At 35.0% G+C, this 17,464-nt stretch overlaps 1 protein-coding gene across 1 annotated transcript; it reads left to right on the top strand.

Moving 5' to 3' along the window:
• The first annotated feature begins 15,673 nt into the window (after positions 1-15,673).
• On the top strand, positions 15,674-16,776 carry LOC149213824 (uncharacterized). Its single transcript, XM_089390812.1, has one exon. It carries the CDS (start codon positions 16,016-16,018, stop codon positions 16,652-16,654), a length of 639 nt encoding a protein of 212 aa, XP_089246938.1. The 5' UTR covers positions 15,674-16,015; the 3' UTR covers positions 16,655-16,776.
• The last annotated feature ends 688 nt before the right edge of the window (positions 16,777-17,464 follow it).

Below are 17,464 nucleotides of genomic sequence, written 5' to 3' on the forward strand. Positions count from 1 at the left end.
TCATAAAAATATTTAATAAATTTTCTTTCTGTTGGTCGTTAACAAAGGCCTGATGTCTTAGAATACTCTTAAAGAGAAGAGAATTATGGCTGAGGGATGGATCCGAGAGTTGCGATGGCAATCCCCAAAGGTTGTGCCATATCTCCCCAGCGTTCTCAGGGCCAGTGCCGCGGAAACAGAATGGGAGGTTCCCACCGTTTCTACTTCAAAGGGGAAGAGAGTTAACCTGAGGCATCTCGCTATACAAGCTGCAAGCTCTGGAGAATACCATTTTGGGTTCAGGTGGCCGGAACATGGTCCACGCAAATGCGATATTTTACATGTCAGTGCTCGCCGGCATAATTCCTGCCTGAAGGTTATAGTGGTGGTAGCTATGTCAATGGCGCTAGATTTGGCAATGAAAATAGAGAATACGGTGCCAACAAGGTTACGATAAGGAAAGTCTTTAACTTCTATATATTTTTTCTCTGTAGCACATGCCGTTGGAGTTCTTAGTAGATCTGTGTATCTTTTCAGATTAAACTTATTAATAATTTAGAACAATGAATCTTAGATTCAACATCATAAGAAGAAATATACAATAGTCGTATTGTTGCAGTGATGTTAAAGTTATTGGCAAGGACCAGATTTGAGAATATGATGAAATTCGGGGTTGCTATAATGCCAAACATGCATCACCCAGGAAGTGTGGCAATGTTGTTTACGCCTCTTTTTTAAGCTCGTGAGAGCCACCAAGCTTAAGTGCTGAAGGGAAGTCACGTTGTTCGCTATAACTGCTAAGCTTCTATTATCAACATCAGTGAAACTCAGATCTAGATGCCGCAAATTCGAACAAAGAGAAATAGCAGAGAACGTCCTTAAAGAGGGCCTCAAAGAACATTGCAGATTGATCTTCTCTAACTGTTGGTTTGAGCAGATCAATGATTCAAGCTCTGTATCCCAAGTCCCATGGCCATGTATCCTCACTCTTTAACCCACTATGTAGTGCCATGACAATTATTTTACTGTTCTGATCCATTTCCGCTTCAGTGATTCGATGATGATGATGCTCAAACCCTCTAGACAGGAAGTGGAAAATAGCCTGCTGTGAAGTGGCCCCTTCTTCTTTAAGGATTCAACTATTATAACAACATAAAGAGCCTCTTCTGTTGCTGTTGTTGTAGCTGCAACACGGGCCTATAAAGACAGGAAATTGCATTGCTGCTAAGGTAAGGTGTCTTTTTTTAATTTTGAGTGATTTTTGGAGTGGATCAAATATTTTTATTTGGGAGTCATAAGGGTGAAGATTGGGATTAATTTTGAATAAGGTTGATGATTTGTGGAATGAAAAGGTGAACTTCATTTAGTCATATTTGAAGTCATAAGTTGCCTTTTGTAATATTTGGAGTGATAAGTGAATTTTAAGGGAAGGTAATTCTTATAATGTTTTGAGAGCGAATGGGAAGAAATTAACGTTGACATTCAAAAGTCATTTAAGTGAGTTTGTTGTTTGAAAAAGGTTCCAAACAAACAAAATATTGTAATTGAAAAGTTGTTCTTGGGTGTAAGAGCTGGTTGTAACCTGTATAATAAAAAAGGCATATTTTTTTGTGGTGCTTGTGTCCTAGATCTGCCCAAAATTGAATAAGGGGATCTTAGGTACACCGCGTGTAATGAATGCATGTGCATGACTTGTGTTCAAATTATCTCTTTGTATTATGCTTAAACAACTACATGAACATAAGCAAGCATAAGTATAAAAACGCTTAATCAATCTCTTGTAATCAAGCTTAAGTACATAAGCACAAAGCATCACATCATCAACTTGATAAGATGATCTTCCAAGCAAGCACATTTCACATCATGTAATCAAAGCAATCAAGTTAAGGATGCTACAAAATCACGCATTTCAAGCCAAGACAACATCAACACCATCAACACTTTTTGTATCACTTGCAAATAAACATTTTTTAACTGAATTGTAAGGGTGCATTCTCGGTAGTAACCGACATCCTAATTTGAATTGTTAAGGTGAATACATCAAGTCAAGTAAGTCTCCAACTGAGTCATCAAGATTGAACTTGTCTTTTGTCTCTTGGGTGCATTTTCGACACCCTTTCTTTTTAAAAAAAATTAGCACATTCAGTGAGTACATTCAAGAAAGCATAAAGTGTTAGTAATCAATCAAGCAAGTTCAAGCACATAATCAAGCAAGCAATCATCTTCAAATGAGCGTGGACTCTAATCTTCAAGTAAGCATCAAAACAAGCATGTGTCTACAGCAAGCGCCCTAAGATCAAGCGAGCGTGTCAAGTAACCAAATCAAGTACAACAGTTCAATGCACAACAAGCGAGCCTATGTAAAGTTCATTAAAGCATTCATAACGTTTCATTCAAGCAAAGCGATTGTCATCAAGCAAGCGTACAATCAGCAGTTCAAGCAAGTGTTTAAAAGCATCAACAATCAACAACCAGTACAAGCGAGCATGTCATTTCAATGATCGACTCAAGTGAGCAATTTTTTCAAGCACGACTTCTACGACAAGTGAGCCTGACTTCAAAGTAAGCAAGGCAACATGACGACACACATTAAATTCTCCCAAATTATTAACAATTTAATGTTATCATCAGCTGGTGACATGGTGCACATCAAACAAAACCACTCTTGCTGACATTCAAGTGCATATTCAACATGCACATGAAACGATTGAGTTCCTTGAACTGGAGTCACAACTGCAAAGAAATGAGTTACAAGAGAAGCGTGTTGCTTCCAAGTCTTTGACCAATCCAAAGATAGATGATCATTCGACTTCATTCATCCAACCAGCTTCAAGTGTTGAAGTTGTTCCAGTTCAACTTTCTTCCAAACCCATCAACAAGCCATGGGAAGAAATTCAAAGTAATCGAAATCGACGCGGCTTAGGATATGACAAAGATGAAAACAACTTGCATATCCTAGATTATTCAAAGCCCATTAAGTTTGTCACTGCAGGGTTTCTTGCACAAATCACATCGGCTAGTTCTGAGAAAGTTACAGACAAACATACATGCATGCAAACTGAAGTTGCAGTCAAACCAAAATGCCTTCATTGTCAAAGAACCAGTCATATGGAAGATCAGTGTTTTTATCTCCATCCTTGTCACCATTGTGGCAAGAAAAATCATTCATCAACACAATGCAAAAAACAACAACAATCAAGCAGATTGAAGATCGATTATTCATGGATTGATCCCTGGGAATGGTCATCCACAACCAGAAGATTGTTCAAGTTTTACAATCGGATTCACTCACACATATTGCATCCAACAGTCAAATGAAGATGGTACTCTCGTGTAGTTGAACGGGGGAGTACACCAGTGAAATACTCCTCCACCTACAGGGGGGAGTTCAGATATATTTTGGAGAAGATTGCCTCTCCTTTCAGCTGACAAAGGGGGGAAAATGTCAATGAAATTGACAAGTGGTTGTTAGACTGAAAGTCTCGACAACATCAGCGAAGCAGCCAGTGGGCGATCATCATCAGCAAATACGCCAGTGGGCGTTCATCAAATTGTGTCAATGGACACCGGATGTTGTTTTCAAGCAAAGGAAAGTTGGATCCTTTTGTGGCTTGGCACATGATGGAGTTGTCAAGCGACATTCAGAGATGAATTAGTCATGCAGCTGACTCATGGTCTCTTCATATTGTAGTTTTTTCAACATCCAGCTTTGGCGGTTTTTTCAAGCAAATGTTTTTTGAGGATCAACTTGAGAACTTGGAAGATGGTTCCTTGTTCATTTTGGATTTATCGTTGGGGGGGTGGGGGGGGGGGGGGGGGGGAATGTTAGCCTCACTCTCTTAAAAATCAATAATAAATCCAATTATTAAATTAAATAAATAAAATCATGAGAATTCCTCAAACTAAGGAGTCTAGTTTGGATGAGAGATTATCTCCAACTAGCTCTCCTAAATTAGTGTGTAAGTTGAGAAATTTCCTCAACCAAGTGAGTCTAAGATAGACGCACTATATTAAGACCACTCACTCATGTATTTAAATGTATTATTAAATTTTTTGAATAATGTGAATTACATGAGCATGAGAGACCACATGATGGCTCTCTGCCTTTTATGTTAGTTTAATTTTTGTGTGTTAATTTGTTGTGCATATCGTTATATGGCTTTGTGATTCTTCTTCACTGCTAGAGGAGGACATGGTATTTGGGGCTGAATTTGAGGGTTCAGTTCAGACCAAACCATTTATGGGTTTTGGAGGCTTATTTGTGAGGAGATTAGGGTTAATTTTGTAGATTTTTTGAGCTACGGAAGTGGGGATTTCAACAACATATTTCCAGTAGGCAGTGCATTTTTATGGGGCAACACAGGGCATCATTAGAACAACTGATTCTATCATCTAGGCTTGTTCTTTTATTACTTGGAGTTTACACGGGTGCTCACCGAGAGTTTAAATTTTTTGTATTGTATTTGTTGTTTTCTTTGCATATCCCTACTTTTCCTAATTAGGAACATTATAGAATACAAAAACCAAGAGACCCTAGCACAAGACTTTATACTATAGAAAAACATGATGACCAAGAAAATTGGGCAGTGAGAATACTTGACATGAGACTCCACAACTGGAGACACCAGTTCTAATATGGAATACTCCATAGTGGAAGATGCCAGCCATAATAAACAGGTCCAATCCCTCAGGAAAAAGGACTAAATCTTCCACCAACTTTGAAAGCTTCCACTTTACCTCTCTCCGCATTAGAGAAATGTTGAGGTAAAAAATGGGCCTTTAAACAAAAATGTACAACCAAAAGAAACTTTATAAGAACTAATAGGTTTCAAAATGAGGATGTCAACCATGGGGGATGATTCATCATTTTTGGAGTAAAAAAATAAAAATATTAAAAAATAAGAAAACTATTTTTTCAACTCGTATTTTCAACTTATCTCCCCATGGGTTTTACTCAAATTTCGAGCGGGAGCACTCATTGGATGTATAATTTAATTTCTCATCCAAGGATTACCGATGTTGCATACTTTTGATGAACCTTGCTACACAAAAAATGAGAAATACATGAAAACGTAATTACAATCATGTTTTTTCATGTATTTATCATTTTTCGTGTAGCAGGTTCCATCAAAAGTGTGCAACAAGGATACTCCTTGGATGAGGAATTAAATTTTGCATCCAACAAGTGCTCCCATTCGAAATTTCAGTAAAATCATAAGGAGATAAGTTGAAAATACAAGTTGAAAAAGTTGTTTTTTGTTTTTTGTTTTGATGATGTAATATTATCTTATTTTATTATTTCCACTGTTATTTTATAATATTCCTTAGGAAGCCTATTTTAGATCTCAATTTATTTTTTTCTAATGCAACAATTCAGACTTTAAGCTCAAAATCAAGATCTTCTCAATCCTGAGAAAGATATAATCCATCCACTAAAAAGCTGAGAAATTACCATCGCCTTTATAAGAAGCTTCAACAATGAAACCAAAAACTTGCATACCAACTTAATTAATAACCAATGCCCATTGTAAAAACTACATGCTGATGCATGCAATATAATGTTATGTCTTCATCGACTTAATTTGTCATCACATTCAAGACCTCGCATCCTACACATTAACACCCGGGGGATTTCCTTTTATCATTTAAAAAACTCCCAAAAATAAAATAAAATTATAACATATTTCAACCATAATTTTACTTTGTATTGATTTTATAATCCTCCATTTTAAATGCTTTGCGGTCGAGTATTCAACCATACAAATTTGTTTTTCTCTCTAGAAAAGTTCTCCAGGTTCCTCGACAGCAAATCATTGTGCAACAAGTATGGGTTATCTCTTGATGATCCATTAGTAAAAAGGAGAAAAATCAAGAAACGAGCCAAGAAAGAAAAGAATTTATCAACCAGAAAAGACTTTCAGAAGAAAGGTCGATCTTTCAGACAGCATAAAAGAAAGGGATATTACAAATATGTCCCTAGGACACATTATTATAAACCATCTGACATTCACCTGCATAGTGCCAAGCAAGAAAAATGGAATAAATTGACATGTTGGTTGTGTGGCAAAAATGGACATACTGCAAATAACTGTCCAGTAGGTGAAGAATAAAAAAGAAATCGAGGCAAGAAATCTCAGCCTCAAAATCAAAAATTAAAAACTCCAAAAACAGAGGCTCAGTATCTTTGCATGAGATGTGGGTCTAGAAATCATAAAACTGATCATTGCCCCAATGTGGTGATCAAGGAACATCCCCAGATTCAGCAGCAACAGTTGCTTGACTCATCTGTTGAGAGTTCTAATTCTAGTTCCGTATATACTTCAGAAGAAGAAGTTGAAGAATTAAATTTTTATGCAAATGCTTGTGACTGTTCAGATTCTGAAAATTGTAAATGTATTTTCTCTTTTGAATCTGAAGTTTCTAATGAATCTTCTGATGAAGATATACAGCCATAGAAATACAAAGAAAAAATTCTTATGGCACAAACAAAAGAAGATGAGATAAAAATCTTGTCCCAAATAAAAGCTATGGAAGAAGGAGAAATGAAGAATCGCCTTATGGAAGCCTTCATGGACCAAATGAAATCTTCCAGCAGAAGTTCTTCAAAGAAGCCACTCTTCATTGACGCCTCTTATGAAAAGAATGCAAAATCATTCCAAAGGCATAAACAATAGGATAAGGTTCGCGCGCTTACCTTGGGGGAGGTGAGTCATGAAATTCACAATCTCAAATCCGAAATTTCTATTCTTAAATCTTAGATTGTGAGGTTAGAAAAAGGAAAATCCATTGATGGAGCAGATCCTATAGAAGAATATGATACAAAAGAATTTTACAAACCAAATGTACAGATTTATGAAGGAAGAAAAGATATTGCTTCAGGTTTTCAGGAGATGAGGATACTCGCCATCGAGTACCAGCAACATCATGTGCAAATAAATATTTGCATACAGGGACAGATGTTCAATTTGACTGCTCTCATTGATTCTGGAGCAGACGTGAATATTCTAAATACAAAAGTGATCCCTGCTAAATATTGGATGACAACAGAAAGAAAAGTTATTGGCTTGGGAAGTAAAACGTTGAAGTATGAAATTCCCAAAGCATCTATCTGCTTTGATAATCATTGCATAAAATTAAAATTTGCAGTTGCTAATATCCCTGTTGATTGTATTTTAGGTAACATATTTTTGGCTGCTATTGAACCACATGGTTCATTTAGAACAAAAAAGAATAAGGGTGGATATTTTATTACTCTTCCTACCTCCTTGGATGGCCCGAGAAAGATTAAATTACCATATGTCTCAGCTCCACGAGTCTCGACAATGGTCCAGACTATGGAAGAGCTAAAGAAAGCTGAATCTAAACTGACAGATCTAAAGGATCTGAAATCCACCATTCATATCTCACAACAGCTAAGCTTACCAACAATACAAAAGAATATTTCAGAATTAAAGGCACAAATTGAGAAAGAGTGTTGTGCAGAAGATCCAAATGCTTTTTGGCACATAAAGCAATATTGTGTAGAATTGCCTTATAAAACAGAATATATAGGTAGGCCATGCAAAAGTAAGGCAATTCCAATGAACACGGAATATCGTGAGCTCTGCGAAAAAAGAAATCAAGAATCTGTTGAGTAAGAAATTGATCAGAGAATCAGAGAGCCTATGGAATTGTTATGGGTTCTATGCAAATAAAAGAGCAGAACAAATCAGAGGCATCCCAAGGCTAGTCATCAATTATAAGCCTTTGAACTCAATACTAGCAGATAATACATATCCAATTCCCCACAAAGGATATCTGATAAGCAGAATAGCAGGAGCAAAAATATTTTCCAAGTTCGATCTGAAATCAGGATTTTGGCAAGCTGCTATATCAGAGAAGGATAAATTCAAAACAACTTTCAGTGTCCCAGCCGGATGTTATGAATGGAATGTGATGCCTTTCGGCCTCAAGCATGCACCATCCAAGTTTCAGAAGGTGATGGACTCTAAATTCAAACCCTTCTTCGATTGGCTGATTGTGTATATAGATGATATACTTATTTTTTCAAAAAAATTGCAAGATCAATTTAAACATATACAGACCTTTGTAAATACAATAAAGAGGAATGGTATTGTATTAAGCAAAAAGAAAATTGAAGTCTTTCAGACTTCCATTAAATTTCTTGGCCATAGCAAAAACATGCTCTGGAATTCTCTAACAAATTTCTAGACATCATTACTGACAAGACGCAGCTACAAAGATTTCTTGGTTGTTTAAATTACGTAAGTAATTTCTATCAAGACTATGCCAAGGACAGAAGCTTATTAAATTAGAGGCTGGGTAAAAATCCTGAACCTTGGACTCCAATCCTTACCAGAGCAGTTCAAAAGATTAAAGCCAAAGTCAGAAACCTTCCCATACTGTGTATATCTGATGATGCAACTTATAAGATTGTAGAATCTGATGCCAGCAATATCGGATGGGGGGGTATATTAAAACATAAAAAAGATAATGAAGAACAGGTTATCCAATTCGCTTCAGGAACATGGAACCGCACTGAGAAAAGATATTCTACTATAGAAAAAGAGGTGAAAGCAACATGGAATAACATCGACAAATTCGAGATCCATTTGGTCAATAAACTATTTCTTCTTAGGACAGATGCATCTACCTTTAAGAAAGTGCTTAATAAAGATATCAAGAAGCCTGGAGAAGCCAAATTCGCCAGATGGCAAACCCTCTTTGCCAATTTTGGTTTTGAAGTAGAACACATCAAAGGAGTAGACAACTGTCTACCTGATTTTCTCAGTCGAGAATACATACAAACCTAGCCACAAGAACAAGAACATGTTTTTGTTATTGTTACTGAATGGGACCCAGATAAACAACAAGAAGTTCTCAGAACTATCAAAGAAGACCAAAGTTGGGAAGACTACAAGAAGAACTGGAAGCCAACCTGGCAGCTAAGACAAACAAAAGTCTTAGATGCAGATCTACAACCAGATACAGATATTTTACACCTAGTGCCTGAAAGAAGAGTATTTCCCAAGGGATATCATTGGATCCATGATATGGTGTATACCAGCAGTATGGCTGTAGCTCACCAAGTAGAAGAGGCATTACAAAATAATTTCCATGACATCCCAATGATCTTGTCTAAAGGAGGAAGACAAAGAAATATTTACTATAGATATTTTGTCATCAACAGAACCAGAAACACAGATTGGACAATCACCAGAAATTCTCCTATCTTATGGCCACAAAATAATCCTAATCTTATTTTTCCTGACACTATCTTTAATTTTGCAGGTTACAAAAAATTATGGTGGGATCTCCTAAATGTTGATGTAAAGAAAGAGACCCATTTTACAAAATTAAAACTTGGATCAATTAGGACCATGCAAAGAAATCAATTTCCAGGATGGTTAGGTGACTGGTGGAAAGATTTTGGAGTAAGTTGCACTGCTATAGATCCAATCTTTTATGAAAGTTATTTTCAGATGTCATGTGACAAATGCTTCCACAAAAATGCCGTTGAGTGTTTTCATATTCCTTGTACCACAGTGAGTGACTTGCTGAATTATCCAGACCACCATATACTACAACAATTTATGGCTAGGCATGATGAATGGCTAGTCATGACTAAAATAAAGCATCAATATGTGCTGAATAAGCCTATGATAGTCTGACGGATCTATACAAAGGCATGGGACGACCTCATTTATCCTAGAAATAGGTTTCCGGGAATTACAACTCTTGGTGAATCGTCCTACAGTGCTAGTCCTTCTTCATAAAAAGGTTTCCGTGGGTTTATCCAGAAAGCTCCATTGTGTAATTATGTTGTCCAGTCATGAGGACTATTCACGTCCAGTTTCCTTGTGGGCCTTAACTGGTTAAAAGGCATCCACATTGTAGATAAGATGCCTTCCGTAGGATTTATTGTAATCTTGTAATAGGAAAAAAAATTCTTTAGTCACGAGACTCGGAGCACTTCCTCGACTTTTGGTGGATATTGAACCACATCTCCGTGATTGATAGAATCTTTTGTACTCAACTTGTTGGTCCGATGGTCGGATGTTTGTCCCCTCTTCTTCCTATAAAATGAAGGGAGTCAGGCTCATTCGGGGCATCGAGAGTTGGAGTTATTGTGTCTTTTGGAGTTGAGAGTCGAGAGCTTCTCCTGCTCTGCAACTGCAGACATTAATTCTGATCTGCTTGCATCACGAGAAGAACTCAAGTCTTTAGGTGATCTGAGAAGCCTGCGCATTAGTGTGAGAGCACTGGTGAGAACCTAAAGTGGCTAGATCATTAGTGTGTCAGTCTATATGTGTGTTTTGAGTGTATGTTCAAAGACAGAGCCTATGTAATCGCCAAGTAGCCTCCAGTAAGCTATCTCAGTATTGAGTAGCAACAGTCTGGTAAATGCGAACACAGTCATCTCTGGTATGAACAGACTGTAAATCCAGTGTAATCCATATCTGAAAATTTAATAAAAGAGTGTTATTTCATTTTCCGCTTCCGAGTACTGTGTGCTTTAATTTGTGCTGCTGAGATAGTAATTCTTGCATAAAATTTCGTCACTACATCAACTAGCCGAAGGGACGCCAAAGACCGTGGAAGGCTAGGGGTGTCGTTGTGAAGGTCACAGAGTGCGTGAAAGGTTACTGGTAGTTTTGAGTTCATAACAACAAGAAAGAAGAGGCTTAGCAAGGCCAAGAGGGAGGAGACTCAACAAAGCGCACTACTATAGTTGTACTGTAGCTCAATTGCAACCTTCGTAGAAAGCCCCTGCTTCAAATTGGTATTCAAATTTACTAAAATACATAAATAATAATCTACTTCATTATGATTGAAACCCGAATTTGAACCGTACTGCCCATTAACTGTCAACCAAAGATATTTCCATGGACGAATAAAATCCACTTATTAACCATGAAGTAACATGACTCCTCCTTCCTTTCATAAATATAATTAAATATATACAATTTATTTATTTTTCAAACATATTTTCAAAATCAAGCTTATTTGAATGGTGAGTTAGAATCTCTATATTAAAAAGTTTAATGAATTCATGTAAGAAAAGCAATCTAAAACACAACAATAATGACACATTTAAAGTATATAGAAAATTTATTTGGATTTTTTTTAAACTATTTATCATATAAACATTTAAATGTTATAATTTTAATTAATCAATTTTAATTATATTAAGGTAAAGTTAAGATCAATGTTAAAGTCTTCTCCTTATCATTCACATAACATATATCTTCATTTTGAGAGAATGAGACCTATTAGGATATAAGGAAAATAAGTGACATATAATATTCTTTCCTATTAGAACATAACTCTCTTGATAAGATCAATGTTAAAGTCTCTTCCATATCATTTATATAACAGATATTTTCATTTTGATATTTTGAGAGGGTGAAACCTATTAGGATATAAGGAAAATAAATGACATATATTTTCATTTTGAGATTTTGAGAGGGTGAAACCTATTAGGATATAATTTAAATAAATGAGGGTGAAATTTTGGTGTTTTTTTGTTTTTTTATTATTATTTTTAAGTAATAAAAAATAAAAAAATTTAATTTTTAATTTTTAAATTTTAATTTTAGAAAATAAAATAAATGATTAAAAAAAATATAATTTTATTAATTTAAAAAATGAAAATTAAAGGGTTGGTAGGAGGAGGGGATATTACTAAATCTTGAAAGTATCATTGTAGATAAATTTTTATGGGGTTTTGGATGAGAATCTAATAATTACACAGAAATGTATCGGCTTTTTTCTGGGGCAACTCTAGCTCAAGACTGAGGCATCTGAGATATTATTGTTTTGGGCGATCCTTTCCTAATTATTTGTTATCTGAGAATGACACTCCTCTAAAAGATAATATATTAGGTCTTTTTTATCATCTACTTAAAAATATTCTTCTCTCCTTCTCCTATTCTTCCTTCTTCCACATCCTCTGAAATCTTAATTCTAATGCAAATCTCCAAAGCAATAAGGTTTTCCTTCTAGATGAATGTTAGGTAGAAGTTAATGGAATAAGGAGGTTTGTTTCAATCCGATAAGTGTTAATGTCTGGCTCCCTTGTGCCCCTCATTTATATTTCCCTCTCCTTTGACCCATTGAGCCTCCCCCCCATCGTGATCCCCTACTCTCATCTCATTATCGTTAATATTCATATGTATCATCGCATTAAATCCTCCACTCACCTCCTTATGATTGTTGATGATATCTTGTCATATCGACATGGCAAGGTATGATCGTTGGCTTCATGCAAAAGTGTCTAATTTAATTGCTTATGTGTGGAATAGACATGATCACAGTCTTGATCCCATGGCTAGTGATAGTTGCATCTCCTCAGATTGATTTATGATGATTGCTCGACCTCAGGGTACTAGAAATAATTATGTTGAAATGAAAGCTCATGTGTGGCTCCCATGGTGCAATGAGCATAAATTTGGATGTGGGAGCACAACCACATCCATGACCTACGAGTGGAGTTGGTTTAGAAACCTCAATTACTGATGAATTTGAAGCGCTGGTATAATTGGAAGCTTTGCAATGAGCTTCGGGTAATTCAATGGGCTTTCTTCCATTGTGAGAACCTAGTGTGGATTGAACATCACTACAACTCGGTGATTTGGCATCTTTCCCTTACAGGGTTGGAGGTAAGCAACTTAATTTATGAACTTCTTGGCATCATGAGACATTAGACCAGTGCTAACACCTTCTCTCTCCTATGTCTTAACTCTGTCATCATTCTCGTTGCTCAATTAGAGGTGGCTTGCCCCATCCCATTGGCTTCCGACTTCGTAAGCTATTCTTTCATCTCAATTTGCATTTTTTGGATGCTTTGTCAGAGTCTTTTGGTCACTGTGTATTCTCCTAGTTCTCTTCAGTTCTTTTCACTCTTTTTCCCAGCTACTTCAGTCTCTCTCCCTTGGCTCCAACATACTTTTGTCCTCTCCATGGATTCTAGCTCCTCAGCATTAGAGTCCTCGGCCTCCACGGTAACCACTACAAAAAAGAACATGAAGCCATCAATTTGGAAATATACGACTTGCATGTAAATATGTACCAACATCATACCTTTGAGTGCAACTCTTTTCAAATTATCATGGCTCTTCAATAAAGAATTTCTTGCTTGGAAGATGAAGTGGATGCTTTGCGCAATATTATCAAGGATCTCAAGCTCCAGGGTGTTCAACTAGACAATCCACCCACAAGGCCTCCCCAAGATAGCGACCTTCATAGGCCAACAAATTCTACAGACTAACCAATGTTGTAATGTTTGGCTACCAATGTTTGTGTTTTTTGTTCCAATTTTTCTGCATATACTCTTCTCGACAGATAAAAGTGCTGTTAGAATTTAGGTTTTTTGATGTAGTCTAGTAAAGGCAATTAGACATGCTCTGACATTCTAGATGTTTTTGAGCAAATTAGCAATGTAATTCTACCAGGTATTTTCCATGACTCGTCATAAATTTAATAAAAAAAACTCATTTATATTAAAAAGGTATAAAAAATAAAAAATCGATATTATAATAAATATTTTAAAAATCAAACCAAAATTATATACATATATATATATATATATATATATATATATATATATATATTTTAAGTGTGGTTCATGAACACCCTGGTCAGTGAGTGGTCGCTACGTCCACGGAAAAATCTGGGCTAATCGCCCCTCAGCCTACTGGCAAGACCTAACCCCAAGGGCTTCGGGCAGAATCGACCCTATGACCTCTTGATGGCGAGGCACGGTTTTTGACCGACTGAGCTAACCCTTGGAGCTATATATATATATATATATATATATATATGGAAAAGTTTTAGGAATAATTTTATTATATATAATAAAATTATTCCTCAAATTTTTTCAAAATATTTTTTTTAGATAATATGTATTAATTTAATTAAAAATTATTCATACAAACAATTAAAACTTATATTTTTTTTTTACTGGTTTCTGGCTCAATTAAGAGGTTAAAGTGTTGATAGAATTAAACCCTTCATCTTTTAATAACAAAGGACTCCACCAATTGTGATTATTCTGAAGACTCACTCAAACCTATTTATAAGTAAAAAATTAAAATTTTCATATAAATCTCATTACAATCTTTTCTCATTTAATTTTTTTGGCATATATATAGTACATCAAATAAAATATAATTAATTTACAATATAAATACATAGATTTTTTTTTGTTATTTAAATAATATTAGTTCTGGGATGTTCGTCATGCTTAATCAGTGGTTTGAATAACCATCACTCAAAAGTATCTAAGTCATCAAAATTAACATCTCGACCACACCAGTCCTCAACTTGAAAAGATTTTTAAACACAAAAGTTTGAACCAATAATATTTTCACCAAAAAAATATATTAACAAAATATCTTATCACCTTATACTCTACCCTATAATAATATATATATAAATAAAGAGCAGCAACTTGACATTTTAAAAGACTTTAAATTACAAATTCATGAATGAAGATGTCATTTTAAAAGACTTTAAATTACAAGGTCATGAATGAAGATGTTTACTCTATACGTATAGAAAGGATCACATCTTTTTCATTGAACGTGATATGACCAACTTGACATTTTCAATGACCTTTAACAAGGTCATGATTGAAATGATGATTATAAAGTATATAGGGTTGGTAATTTTAGTTAAACATGGGTATTTTAAAATTTTATTTAAAATTATATTATATTTTTCATAATTATAAAAATGTTTTAAATAAAGGTTTTAGTAGTTTTTGTTTTTGTTTTTTTTAAATTAATGAGTATAAAATTAGATATTTGTTTTGTTCATTAAATTATGTGAATTTTGATATGATTATATATATTTAATTTTTGTTTTGAAAAATTATGATTCAAAAGTATTTAAGTTATCAAAATCACCTTTTAAGAATTTTACCAACTTTTACTCACTAGGTTTTGAAACAGTGACCTATATATCATAAGCTTAGAATCTCATAAAACATAATTTTTTATTATCAAAAAAATTAATAATTAAATACTCATTTGAATAAATTATAAAATTAAATATTATTATAAATATTTTAAAAATTAAAACTAATAAGTTTAAAATTAAAAAATATTTATATTTTTTATAAATATTATATCTTAAACATAATCATGTTTTATTTTACCTTAGCCAAAATGTAGTAAATGATTATTTTTTTGATTTTTCATTTAAAACTAATGTCTTTTAAAGTTATTATCTATGTATTTACGCACCATATATATTTACCTAGTAACTCATGGGGTTGCCTTGGCTTATTTTGGTCAAAGTCGTTAGGTAGTTTCATAAAGATCCCGTCGACGCATTCACTGACCTCACTATTTTTGTAAATTAAGTCAAATTTCACAGGCCATACAGTTAAGGCGAGTTAACACCAACAACCCATTCAACGGTCAAACCTACACAATTTTCCATATTGACTGGAACCACGTGCATCAATATTTCCCTTATAAATTTTTATTATAATCGAGCGTGAAAATCGTTGCTGTCAAGTCAAACTGCGTGCGAAAGAATCGGGACGTGTTCGGTAATTTATGTGTTACTTTTAACTGATCCATCGCCTTTTCACCCAACCAAAGTTAGGGTTTCAAACATATATTCATTGTATATATCTCAAAGCGCGAAGGGTTTCCAAACATATATTCATTGTATATATCTCAAACACGCGAGGGGAGTGGCTGACAAATCTTCAAACGCAGAATTTACTACTCGTATTTCTTCGGCTTATGGTAAACCAGAGTTAGGGTTTTCAAACATATATTCACTGTATATATCTCAAACACGGGAGGGGAGGCTGACAAATCTAACGAAAAGTTGTCTACTCGTATTTCTGGGGCTTACGGTCAAAATAAAACCGTAAGCGTGTGGGGACAACTATAGAAAATTCAAAGAAAACGTACGATATAGGAGTCCTTCAGACGCAGTCAAATTTAACAGCTAAGAGAGCATTAGTATATAATTTGTGGTTGCCTGGGTCTTCATGAAATTTATCTTCTGATAAGTCATGGGATTTAGAGTTTCAGAAGCCATGAGCTCCCAGAGAAAGTTGGAGAGTTTTCCAGTGCCCAAGTTTCTTCCTGAGACCATAGTAACTCTCAGTATAACACTCCCTCATGAAGACCAGGAAGTGTTATTTTATCTCATTGCATGCTCTTTGAAGGCATTTTCAGTGGAGAACAATCAAGGCAAGAGCACCAGGAAGGGTAGGGGGAACAATACCTCTCATGGGCCTTCATTTGATTGCAGTTGCTTTGAGTGTTATGTGGGCTTTTGGGGTCGCTGGAATGGTTCCCCAAACAGAGATGTCATTCACGAGGCCATTGAGATGTTTGAGGACCACATGGCGGGGATTGGTACTGCCTCTGAGAGAAGAAGAAATGGGAAGAAAATGAAGGCCAGGGAAGAGAAATTGCATGCTAAGGAGCTCATAACTTGGCTGGGATCAAGCAGTGAGTTGGGTAGAGAAAATACTGGTGTTGGAGGGGAAGATACTGGTTTTGGAGAAGAGAAGCTGAATGGTAAGTCTGATCAGAGCTTTGATTATGTTGGGTTGGGGTTAGGTAGGAGCTTTATGGGAAGAATGTTTCTTCCTCTTACAGGATTCTTAACAGAGAATCTCTGGACTGTGTGGAGCCCTTTGTAATAGGAGACTCCTACTATGATGGAATTCAAGTTTTTCTGTAACTTGAGATTGTAATGGTTCCTTTTCCCAAATTTTATACTATAAAATCATATGATGTACCTGCTTTTGGTCTGTTTTGGTTATCTATTTGCATGAATTTGAAGGGTATAAGATGGAACTTTGTACCAGTTTGTTTGGCAAGAAGTTTCCATATTTTTATGGAATGGAAGTTTTATATTTTATCTGAAATTATTTTAGCAAGTTAATATTTTTGATAGATTCCAAAATATTTCCAAAATCAAACTTAATTGTTTGACTTTGTGTATATCTATTAAATTTCAGAAATATTCCAAAATCTACAAACTACCAAAAAAAAATAACCATAACCACTGATGAGAAAAGCCTATTGGATAATTTTAACGACTCAATGCTGTTAAACAACCAACTTATGTGCTCTTAAGATTTTAATTATTAATTGAATCTGGAGTTTCTTGCTAAGATACCATTATTTTAGTGATTGGTATTTTGGTCATGTTGATGGGCGGTAGTCAACAGTGAAGCTTTTATTACTTTTTCACTGTAATTGAAAAGATGGACTCTTTAACGGAGAATTTCATGACAGTGTGGAGTCTTTGGAAACAGAAAACCCTTATTATGATATGATTGAAATTCTAATGAACTCTTTCCAGTAATCATGTACCTTGAGATTGTGCGGTTCATTTTATCAACTTTTTATATTATGGTATGATATAACATGCTGATGCTTTTAATTTTCTAATTTTTGGGCAACAGCTTGAACTCCATAAGATGGAATTTTTGAATCTCTTTATT

This window comes from Pinus tabuliformis, chromosome 1_1 (assembly GCF_031772625.1).
Source record: "Pinus tabuliformis cultivar Carrire ecotype Pingquan chromosome 1_1, CPIR1, whole genome shotgun sequence".
Lineage (NCBI taxonomy): Eukaryota > Viridiplantae > Streptophyta > Pinopsida > Pinales > Pinaceae > Pinus > Pinus tabuliformis.